This window comes from Juglans microcarpa x Juglans regia, chromosome 1D, assembly GCF_004785595.1.
Source record: "Juglans microcarpa x Juglans regia isolate MS1-56 chromosome 1D, Jm3101_v1.0, whole genome shotgun sequence".
Classification (NCBI taxonomy): domain Eukaryota; kingdom Viridiplantae; phylum Streptophyta; class Magnoliopsida; order Fagales; family Juglandaceae; genus Juglans; species Juglans microcarpa x Juglans regia.
Window position 1 is genome coordinate 19,195,416 of NC_054594.1, and position 13,108 is coordinate 19,208,523.

General features: G+C 32.0%; 1 protein-coding gene across 1 annotated transcript; it reads right to left on the minus strand.

Annotated features, from left to right (window-relative positions):
* Positions 1–2,571: 2,571 nt before the first annotated feature.
* On the minus strand, positions 2,572–5,089 carry LOC121235313 (probable N-acetyltransferase HLS1). Its single transcript, XM_041131653.1, has 3 exons — positions 4,897–5,089; positions 4,555–4,694; positions 2,572–3,902 (listed from the first exon to the last, which is right to left on the minus strand). Exons 1-3 carry the CDS (start codon positions 5,086–5,088, stop codon positions 2,969–2,971), a joined length of 1,266 nt encoding a protein of 421 aa, XP_040987587.1. The 5' UTR covers position 5,089; the 3' UTR covers positions 2,572–2,968.
* Between the last annotated feature and the right edge of the window lie 8,019 nt (positions 5,090–13,108).

Consider the following 13,108-nt stretch of genomic DNA (forward strand, 5'->3'; position numbering starts at 1 on the left):
TTTGTACAGATTTGTCTTTTGGCCGACCTAGAAGGAGTACTTGGCTTCTAATTACAGATTTAGAATAGAAAGTCTTTGGACATGTCATATTTTGCTCTCTTAGTTCTTCATCACCTTCTTGGTTTAAGCAGCTCTGTCATGCTTTCTTTACTGCATAACAATGAATTCCATTGATTGGATCTTAGATTGTATGAATCGCATGAATTTAAGATTGCTTTGTAGACTGCCTTTTCTTTAATTCTACTTGGAAACGATTTAGTGCAAGTATATATGATTATGTGATTGTAACCTGCTATGTATAGGGCTGTAAGAAGACCGAATCGAACCAGAAAAATCGATTGGACCGAATGATTCAGTTTGGATTGGACCGATAGTCTTATTAGACTATCAGTCGATCTCAGGATATATTTTTAAATAATTATATATAATATATTATTTTAAATACTAATTGTATAAGTTAATTATGTAATTTTTATCTAAGGGATCACCATTAACCATATATACAATAAAATTATTTAATATTTTATTAACCATATATAAAATGTTAGAAAGATTACTTAATTTCATTAACCATATATATACAATGAAAAAAATGTTCATCAACTGACTAGATTGATAGGTAATAGTCTGGTTCAGCAAAAATGATGGACAGAAATTTTCGATCCGTGACTTTCCCTGGATTGAACCGGATCGGACCGGACTGATTACACCCCTAACTATGTAAGTGGGGCTTTGTATTAAAAAAAGTTGAGTGATCATTTAATGTCAAATGTTCCAATTTCAAGGATCATTTATTTTTACCATTTATAATGATTTCCAACATATCTTATGTGTTCAACTACGAGTTTAAAAAATTGCGTTTGCAACGAAGGCTCTTCCCATGAGAAAAATTTTGCTTAAAGCATATGTGCTCGAAGATGTGCTTGGAATTGCAACAGTGTTCAGACAAGATCGAACCAGATTGGATTCTCATTTTAGATTTTTTTGCAGATAATGGATACTAAATTTTTCTAGCAAACTGATCTAAAATTTATTTACCTTTATCAAAAAAAAAAAAAAAAAAGATCGAAATCGGATCAAGACTCCAATTCTCATTTGGCTTTATTTTTTTTTTTTTTTTTGGTATAGAATGGTCATCAAATTTTCCTACTATACTGATATGAAATTTATATCAACACCCACACACACACTAAAAAGAAAAAAAGAATCTGTCGGAAAAATTTATTTTTCTGGAACTAGATTCGGATCGGTTAATCGGTAACAAATTCGGTTCGGAAGCTAAGTTTTCAAGGTTTTCGGGCCGGGTCGGTTGAACAGTCCTACTCTTTATTGTTCACATATTCTGTTATACTGCAGCAAAACAACTTACATATGATCATAATTCAAACTTAGGTCATGCAAAAACATGCCATTGATTGAGATATTTATTATTGTTATAAGAAGTTAAAATAACTGATGTGGTAAACTTTTATATTAATAGTGTATTTGGTGTGTAAATAGACAAACTTGTAAATATATATTTTTGTACTTATTATTATTATTATTAGAAATATTGTGTATATCAATACTCTTTATTCAATTGAGCTGAGAGTAGGAGGATAGTACATATTTTACAGGGCTTCCTAGTTCCTTATTTGAAAATCTTCCACCCATGTTTAATTATTATGACCTTCCTAGTGGAATTTGGTATGGGCTGGGCCGAAACACTTTTTTTTTTTTTTTTTTTTTTAAATGAGGATTTGGGCCATACTCTTTTGAGATTTTGATTGATTCTCCAATTTATCTTGCCAATGAGGGCTGGATTTCTGGGCCTATATCAGTGCCAGTCCGAATTACCAGCTTTCCTCTTCAATAGCACAAAGGTTGAGGTTGAAATTCCTTAGAATTTTTATCGAAAATCTGACCCGGTAAGACTCATGTGGTCCTTACCATATTTATAATTATTTTAGTAATGCTATTCATCTTAATTTTTATCATCTTTCTATTATTTTACGATATAGATTAGATGATTAAAGATTATTTATTATATTTTACTTGTGAAACTATCATCTAATGACACATAATGGGATGATGAGAGAATGATGAATAGATTTTTTCTTTATAATTATTTGAGTAAATTTATCACATATAATTAAATTCTGAATAATTATTAATATTGTTGTATATATAATTCAATTCGTGTTTAAGCCCTAAAATTCCAAAACTTTCGAATTAGATTTTAAATCCCAATTTTTTTTTTTTTTGAATGTGTTAATGGAGCAAACAAATTATAATTTTGTCTTAAATCCCATCATTCTTTGGGTAGCACTTCAATCTATGTTTTGTAGAACTTATTTCATTTTATAAAAACAAAAAAAATTATAATTTTTTAAATTAACGCAATATAATATATTAATTATAAAATTCTTTTATTATAAAATAAATTTGAATTCAATTCAATTCAAGTTATCTTCTAATTTATACTGATCCCAATTGTAAAAGTTTATTATATGCTCTAAATTCTGAAAGCATGCAGAAACTAATTAATGAATAATTCTTGAGGGAGAGAGAGAGAGAAATGAAGAGAAGTAACTATGAAGCCCACTTAAAAGTGATCAACTAACTTATTAATTTGTACAAAGTCCAACTACAAGATCAAGTACAAGATCATCATCATGCAGATAATTATCAGATAGTAATAATTAATTCCTTATAATTATATATATGATGTTCATGAATGTTATCTCTAGGGTTTGTTCAATTAATCGTGCATGGCACTAAAACAATCGTTGGTCTTGTTGCCCTTATCTTCATTGAGATTTTCATCTAACTTATACGTACAACTTCAGACATCGATCATTGATATATGTAAAATGTGAAACACTTGGGGTTTTTGAAGGGACATGCATGCTAGCTCCTAATTGAAACGGTATTTGATCGATGATCTGAGGCTGCTAGCTAGACGAGTACTACTATAAACTAACCCTAGCTAAAAGTCTCTTGGATCAACAAAGACATTCCCAACTGGTCCCTTGGCCAGAATTGATGCATGATCTATGTCCTCGTTGTGAATCAATCTTTTCGCATACCAGAGATCATGGATGCGTGACATAGAGGGTTCCTGAGGAATATGCTTTATGAGAGGATCAGTGACCCCCAGCTCGGTTATGATCACCACCTTACAGTCCTTCACATTTTGACCCACATTTGATGCAAAGCTCCATGCCGATTTCATGAGCTCCCCGAGCTTCTCTCCTTCTCCTAGAAGCCCATAAAGAAAGAGAAACCCAACGTCTGGTCTTTGAAAGGAATGATCACTACTACTACTACTACTACTCATTGGCCTTCTTAGGCAAGGGCAGATTTTCTCTGTAATTGCATGGCTCAGTACTGTTGCATGAAGAAACGTCGACAGTGGATGCGGCTTTCCTACCTGAAGTTTGTAAGCTTCACGAGTATTCCACATGCTAAAAATCATCCAAGAGCTTGTGGATTTTATACATGATGAGGCGCTGGTTTCTTGACCACTACAGCTTGTTGATCTTTCCAGCTTGCTCATGATATTCCAACCCTCTTTTTCATAATAGCATACCCACGTGCCGAGGCTGAGCTTTTCTTTCAAAATGGTGTCAATGTCAGTTGGATAGACTTCTTTGTCTCTAAGCCTCTTTTCGTACAGGGAAATTGCCTGGTCTATGGGTAACTTCTCTATCTTTATATCTTGGGAGAGATTCTTTGCAGGGAAACCAATTGTCTGAACAAATATGACTAATGAACCAAGGTTCAGATAATTGCATTTGAGAGTGAAGAGGTTCCTAGAGGCTGTATTGTTCTTTTCAGTTGCTAACAATGTGTACTCTGCTCCATTTCTCAGCAGCCATTCTTCCACTGACTTTACAAGTTTCAATCCGATTCCCTTCCGTCTACATTAATTACACATCAAAATTAGTCACAGAACATGCAAATTAAGTTATTAATCATGTACATTAATAGCCATAAATATATATATATATATATTAATGCAAACCTCATTTTGCATGCTTTCGTGTACTTATTTATGCTGCAGATTATGATCCATCTTAATTGCCTCGTCAAAAGTCGACAAGCTGGGAACTATATACTGCTTTCAAGTATTAGAAATTAATACTCATTATTAATTCTCAAACGCCACATAGATCTATCTGATCAAGTGAATTGATCTCATGTCAAGCTTGATGACATAAAATCCCAACCAATATATATTAATTATTTCTATTAATTGTACAAAAATCAAGCAAGGCAACCAAGTTTTTTTTTTTTTTGCCATGTCTTACTATTCAGACATATAGTCATAGAAATAGTAAGCTGGATCGATCCATCAAGATCAACTAATTGACAAATTTACCTAATTTCTCAACCCAACTACTTTCAAGGGTTCAATCCCGGCCGGCAATCATGTAATGAATGAATGCATACTATTAATCACCCCAAAAATCCAAATCATCACATCATTAACTATATATAATAATGCATTGATCCTTGTGTAGTACTTCTTGATCGATCACTTGACAAAAGGGAAATCAAATGAGTACCTACCGGTGAGTAGGAGAGACTCGAAGGCCTAGAATGCAACCCATCTTCACATGTACTTGTGCTTCCCCATGAACAGTCCCGACATCCTTAATGCATCCTCGAACCACGCCGACAAGCTCCCCATTTTGAAGCAGCTCAGCTACCTGTAGGCCATTTTCAAGAACATTTTATATTCACATATAAGGTCTTGAGAAGGACAAGTAGATAAAAAGTAGTACCAAGAAAGCGATAGACATCTGTAATAAAATCTTAACTGCACGCAGATGGGGAGATAAAAGGATGTAACGAATGCATGATTTGGAAAGATATGAGGAAAAAAAGTGATCATGAGCGCGCGTTACCCACCAGAATGACATGAAGGGGGTAGAACCTAATCCTACATAAAGGGTCACAGCTTATAGCTATCATGTTAGTGAAAATGGAGACCCCCGTTTTAGACCTCATCTCACAAATCCTTTCAAGCTTCCCCACCACTTCAATATCTCTGTCTTCATCGAATTCCCTTATAAGAACTTTCTTCTCTATGTTGTCAACCATGTTTTTACTGGGCTAAAGCAAGCGATCGAGTTGGTTACCAGCTCTCAGGTGTAGTAGTACTACTGCATCGAAAAGGAAATATACTCGAAGATAGATATGACTCTGCTTTGAATAATGGACCTGGCTGCCACCAGGGACGCTCTGACCCGGAAAAAAAAAAAAAAAAAAAACCTCATATATATATATATATATATATATATATATATATTATAATCTTGTCTAATTTGTATATTTCCCTTAATTTTTGATATTTTTGTTTTTATTCTTATCCACATTTCATAATTGGTACTGTCAAATGCCTTTCATTGATGACCAAATCTTAAGGGGTGACTTGTAAATTGTCAATAATTTTTTTAATAGATATTTCTTATATATCATTAAATTAGAATTTGGTCTCGTTTAAAGTTTTATGGTAACTATATTTTGTTTACTTCAGAAATTAAATTAAAATATAATATTCACATTATATTATTTTTTTTTTAAATTTGTAATTATATGGGTGAAACATATATATATATATATATATATATATATATTTAACAAAAACCCAGCTTACTTCTATTGGATATAAATGGTTATGCAATTGCATTATTTAAAAATTTTTAAATATATGACGTTACAGCTATATATTATTAAGCAAAATACATAATTTAGTTTATGGTTTATATATATATATATATTATCTCTTTTTATAATTTCTATACAGATCGTTTCCATAGTTCAACCTCTTCTCTTAATTGCAACACATAAAAAAAAAAAAAAAAAAAAAAAAAAAAAAAAAAAAAAAAAGTAAATGTAAAATTAGTGGTATTCATATAAGAATGCAAACTTAAAACTTTTTTTTTTCTTTCTTATTTTTTACTCAGTTTTTTTATAAATTTATTAAAAGTGTTTTTAAAAAGTTTTAATTTAACTATTTGTTTTAGACCAAAAAAATATCAGTCTCCCCGATTTTATCTCTGACAGCCTGCACTCTGCATCTTATTCCTGCGTATATACTTATTTATTTACCTTATAAATATTTCATTTACAATTGAAGATAATTGTTGATGAGTGTAACCGCGTAGCTACTAGGTAAAAGGTGGCGATTTCTCATCATTTGGAGTACAATTATATCTAAGTACGTATAATATTCGTAGTACGTACACAATCTTCACGCGTGAAGATTGTTTATAGAGTTTTGATACACAATCTCTGCCACACATTAAACTCCACATTTTTTTTAATTTTTAAATTTTTTAATATTTTCTTTTTAAATTTTTTTTTGAGTTTATTCTTTTTAAATTATTTTAAATTTTCTATTCATTATTCATATAATAAATATTTGATAAAAGAAAAAAATAATAAAAATAATAAAAATATAGAATATAGAGTGTGAGGAGGTTGTGAAGATTTATTCTTGTTTATATCCTTTTAAACAATAATCTAGCTATTATAGTATCGCCATGTGATAATGATTCATACGATCTATTATAATCATTTGCATAGTCTACATCCTTTTAATCACTTCCATCGTCTAGAAGATTCTTTATATATTCATCCTATCAACTGATATATATATATATATATATATATATATGCATGCATGCTCTGCACTTACCAATGAATTGATCTAGTGACTAGTACAATATTTTCGAAGAATATTTTATTTGGGTAAGATTTCTCTAACACAAAGAATGAGAGTAATCCAATTCTTTTTTATCATTTTTAATAATCCGTGTGGCACTATTATGTTACGCTAAGAGCATTAGTATTGGTCTATACATATACATATCCACTTTGTCATTCAAGCAAAACTTTCACATTTACTTATGCATATTTGAGACAAAATAATAATAAAATATTATTTCTTGCCTAATTTTTTTTATAGACTTTGCAATTAGAGGAAGAGCGTGCAATAATATCAACTTCATAATTCTATGCTCAAAAACAGTTTGTAATATCAACTTAATACGATAAAAATTTCTTCAAGATCATTACAATACAAAGTTCATGTTCATAGTTAATCTCCAAATTTACATAGTTCCTGTTCATAGCTATGTAAATATTTGGAGATGTATACTCCAATGTAGATGAAATTGCCTCATATTATTCAAATATGACTTTGCATATATATATATGCATAGACCAATGTTATTGCTCTAAAGTAAAATGAGTCCATTATACCGACCCACGTAACATCCTTTCCTTTTTCTCTTTCTTTTTTTTTAAATTTGTTTAACTATTAACGGGTTGGGATAGGCTTTTAGCCCACAGACATTGGCCCAAACTCAAGGATTTAAAACTATCCAAGTGATCAACCCATGTCCCGACTTTCTTTTCTCCTTCTTTGTCACGCTCCCGTCGCACCAATTTTGTTTTCGATCTATATTCCTAGGGCTAGGTAAACTCTGTAACTCTGATTCCGTTTGACACCCGCTCTAACTCCGTCAGAGTCAAAAATATCGAAGTTTGAGATTAGAGTTAGAGTTGGAAGGTGAAAAATAATCGAAGTTCGAAGTTGAACAAGACGACTACTGACTCTAACTTCGACTCCGACAATTATACTTCCCCCACAAGACCCATTTTTAAGTAAATCTTAAAACGACATTATTTTCACTCCTATATATATTCATCTCTTTCCTTTCAGCTAACCCTATGCATTTTGTTCTCCTCAGTCGTCAGCCGCTTTGTTTTCTCTCTCTACTTCCTTTGCTTCTTTGTTCTAACTTCTCTCTCTTAGCCTTGCATCCCCTCTCTTTAATTGAGTCTCTCATTCTGGTCTTCATCACCCTGATTTTTGCTCTTGTTGTTGTCTAGGCATGGGGTGGCATGGGTGAATATACGAGCCATCTCAACTTCTCATCAAAGATCTGTTTCGAGGCTCGAAAGTGTGAGTGGGTAAGAAGATTTCTTAATTTTTGTTTGGATGCTGGAAAGTACGAGTTGGGAAAGAAAAATCCAACTATGAATGGGAACTCCAATTCCATTTCGATACCGAGCAAGCAAAGCGGAACCAAAGTTATCTCTTTAAAAGTTGTAATCGGAGTTGTTTTTGGACTCTACCTCTTATCAGAGTCGGTGCTTTAAGTTGAGGAACCCAACTCCATTGGAGTCATAGCCCACCCCTATTTTTCCCATGCCACCTTGGTTGTCGCTGGCTAGGAGATGTTGGTAAGGCATCCCCGACCTCCTCTCACCACCGATGTCCACCTTCCTTTTCTTTTCTTGCACTAACGCAATTGTTGGGCTTTATAGCCCTTTGTGCCGCCACCACAGAGATGCTGATGAGGAGATTTATGGCCTTCTCCCGGGGCTAGAACCCATTCCTCCTCTTTTTTTTTTTTTTTTTTTTTTTTTTTTTTTTTTTTTTTTTTTTTGAGAATGAAAAACAAAGGCACTGTGAATCGGACTTTCACCAGTTTTGGGCTTTAAAGCTTGCAGACAACACTTCCCATCCAGAATTTCTAATGAGGACAATCCAACCATCCTTACGCCATTGTCCACCAATCCCTATGGCAGTTCTTCTCCTCAACTCTATCATATGGATCAATACGTAAATTCATAAACACATGAAGTTTATGTGAAAACGCAGTTTGTGAAACATTAATATTAGGATTTTTTATCTTCAATGATCCAGGATATTGAATATAATAATACGACTTAGAAAGTGTATATCTCTTCTAGTAATTTGACGAAGATCTTATCTGATTACGAGAGAAGAATGACCCTTAACAATTTTACCTCCGAGTGTTTCAAAATGGTTAAAGGTACAATTATGTTGTAGATGAGAACCTTTGACACTATCAATACTTTAAATAGATTTTCTAGCTATTATAGAAATCCTAGAGGAATTTATTTCCCATTATAACTCATTAACTAAATGATTTAATTTGAACTAGCATAAATACATTAGAAGTATGGGGTGTGTAGAGTGTAGACTCCTTATGGAATTAAAATCTTGCACCATTCTCCAACATTATGATGGTGCTGGATCAGAGTTTTGGTCCGTGAGGATCTTTGGCACATTGACCGGTATTGGCTGCGCACAGGCGGTCCCATGTATTTATGCCATAGAAGACTTCAACAACTGACTCCTGAAACTCAAAAACTGTTCTCTGCATCAAGTCGTCAAAAAGGAGAAAAATACAGTACTGTTTTTTCTTTGCATGAGAGAGAGGGGTCTTGAACAAATTAAGTAGTTTTCGGAGGATGGGTATAGGCCTCTTTGTTTTTTTAACAGCGTCCAAACCCGCCGTACGTTTTACACCACAAAATGCATGGCAGGTGGGACTGGAAAACCAAGAGGCGGCATCTTCTTCGATCTCTTGATGATCAGTGGGATTAGCTACAAGTAAGCTTCGACTGAAATCTTATCTAATTTGATGAATTGACAAAAGAAGTATATATGAACCCCTCATCCCCCCAAAAGTGCAAAACAAAAAACAAATGTCCAAAGATTATAAAAAGTAACAAGCTAGTCTTTCCCAAGTAAAACAATGACGTTTTACCCTAAATCGAAGGATGCTCATCATGATCATATATATGCACAATTCACATGCTATGGTTACCTACTAGCTATTGATCATGGCAACATGAACATTCTTTTATACATGTTCATACGTGTATAAAGTCAAGGGCAGCCCCATGTTCATCATCATGAACTGCATATATATGTTTCACGCTATGAACATGTAAAAGGGACAGCTCCATCCATGTTATGGTTTCCTATTCATGGCACAATTCACATTTGCTTCAAGCACCACACTGCCGTCACATCAAGCCAAGCTAGCCATGTGGGTTATGCAACCATATATTAGTGGCTTCAACGTCGAGAAAAAATACGTCAGCAACTAAGATGAGCTTTTCTGTCGGTTCTCTCAATCAGGAAACAAACTCATGAATCATGTATTGATAAGCTAGAATCAAATAATAATAATAAAATCTTAATACATTATCAAATCTATAGGACTAGATGTTGTGGAAAATATACACACACAACGATGGCAAACTAAAGTAAAAGCGAGTAGGGTCAAGCATACGACACACAATATATGTGATTTGACAAATTGTCTATGTCTATAGAGCTGCAGAAATCTTATTAACTAGAGGATATTACAATCACTCAATCTCAACTCACACTCTTTAAGACCTTTTTATTCTCTCACACAATATGCACTTACTTGACAATTGTTCTCTCTTAAAATGTGTTTGAAAGTCGTACAAAATAAGTCAAATATGACATATATATAGTAAATGGTGCTGAAAATCCTAATATGGTAAAAACTGTGTTCTTCGCTCGAGTAGTGTATTGAGCGTGCATCGAGCGAACGACTAATCGACATTGGCTCTAGTGGGGTGTTAAGCGATGCTTGAGCAAACATTAGGATTTGTGTCTCGCAAACTCACTGTCGCACGACACTCGAGTGAACTCGCCGGTTGAGCTTCGCTCTAGTACATATCGAGCAAACACTCAATTTTTCGATTTTTAACTTCAAAATCAATCTCCATGTACATTCAAACACTAAAATCATATTATCTAACACGTGTAATTTGGTGCAAAAGAGTTTTAATAGATACACAACTCAAGGCCCTGTAATGGACCCCGTATCCCAAGAATTTTTGTCCTCTTAACTTCAGCAACACCAGATTGTACTTGTGAAGCTAGCTTTATATCTCTTTGACAGCATTGAAAGGGAGAAAATAGAACGGCCAAGCCCATATTTTGAGTCATTTTTTACACAATGAAGTGTATAATGTATGTTTGGACCTTTGGGCCAATTTCTATTATTGGGCCCGAGAGGCCCATGTTAAGATTTTGTGCTAGACTTCTAAGTCCAACCCTGTCTGATTAGGTTGGATGTATTCCTGTTGATGGTTAGGACCTTCTGATCCGAACCCTTGCCATCATAACCAATATCGACGAGTTTTCTTAGAAAAGATAAACTTATTAAATGGAGGCGTGAATTCAAAATCAAGAGGCAATTTTCTTAGAATAGCCAGATCAGATGGGAATTTGGCATTATTTCTTCACAAGTAACGCTACTAAGCTGCTCTAATTATATCGTTCACTTTATCCTATTAACCTAACACCTCTACATCGTGCCCTTTGATTTATTAAAAAGATAAAAAAAATATTTAAAACAAAATAGTTTTGAAAACATTAAAAAAAAAAAAAAAAAAAAAAAAAGATTAGATACAATTGAAGTAGTCATTAAAGATGCTCTAGTACTCGAATCGTCAAAAAAACCTACTACCCATAAATCATCTTAATTCATTTCATCTAATTATTAAAAAAAAATTAAATTTTTAAACAAAATATAATAAACAATTCAATTTTTTTCAAATTTAAAAAATATATATTAAAATAATTATATTCTAATAATATTTTATTCAACTCTCAACTCATATTATCTTAACTCAACTCACAATCCACTCGTCTCATGTTGATTAATTTATTAAAAGGTTATAAAAAAGCGCAATTTGTTTTTTTAATCTTATTTTACAGCCGTTGTTCTTGTGACCCGATCATGACCCGTTCAAAGTCTACTTCAAACTTATCAATTAAGGACTAGCAACATCATCTTTTTCTAGAAGCTAGGAACATTAATCAAATATATTCATTCATTTAATCTTCTCATTCTTTTGCGTAAATCACGGGAAGTCAGTGTATTACTATTCCCTCACCATTTTAAATCAATCATGTGGTTTCATTCACCATAAGTAATCAAAGGGTCCAAATCGTAAATCTTACCATACAGAGAACAAATGCTAGAGTCCCCTTTGAACAGGATTAGTTTGAATTCAGACATAAAATGAAATAATTTTGGATGAAATATAAAAATTAAAAAAAAATTATTAAAATATTATTTTTTAATATTATTATTATTTTAAAATTTAAAAAAATTGAATTGACATTTAAAAAAATTGAATTGTTTATTATATTTTATAAAAATTTAAAAAATTTATAATAATTAGGTGAAATGAAACATTTTTTTAATCCAAACAGACCTTAGCCAACCATTGATTTGATGGCCAAAGTTGTTTTTCACGTGACAAACAACTCATCACAATAATTCATCATGACACGCCAATAAAAATAACATTCCTCATATAAAATAAGTGCTCATTTTCTTTTATTTCAAGATATGTATAATAAATTAAAGTACGTTGTTGCCAAAACACTTTATTATTTTATAATCCCAATGATTTTCAAGCATCATTCAAGCATCTATTATTTTCCTATCAAACAAAACTTATTAAAATTAAAAAAATAATAATAAACTCAACTTAAATATAGAAATGAATAATCCCTCTTTGGGTTTGAGCGTCGGTTTTGATTTTATCTTTTAGTAAGTTTTTTTTGTAAGGAAATAATAGAGTCTTTTTTAGTTTAAAAGTTGAAAGTATTTTATCTTCTAAGAAAATAATAGATATTATAAATTTTCTTATTTAAATATAATTTAAAATATATTATAAATAAGAGTATGTTATTAAGTCATCTCAAATTTATCGCTCAGATGAACTCTAAATGGCTGATCCAAGTAGTGAAGGTCTTGGTCTTAGGATATCACTCCCTTCAAAGTTTAAAAATTTCATGAGTGTAAACAATCATTTGGGATCATACTCTTGATAAAAAGTCAACGATTTAACCAGTTTTTTGTAGAAAAACTTTTAAAGATACGGTGCATAAAACTAGAATTTACTTTACAGGGATGGATCCGAAGTAAAAAAAAAAAAAAAAAAAAAAAAAAAAATTATAGCTCAGATAACTTTTTTGAAAAAAAAAAATTAATAAACCATGTTCAAAATAAAAAGGAGTTTTAAAAAAATTAAAACCTTAAATTTGAGTTTAATAAATCACATTATTAGTTTCAAACGAACGTGTATAAACAATTGTCAACGACAGGTCATCGTCGCAGACATAAGTTGAATAAAAAAAATATATATATATTTTAATTAGATTAAATAATTGACGATTATTATTGCCTCAATATCATAATTTTAATATAATCGAACGGTTGAAAATAGCTTCAACCAT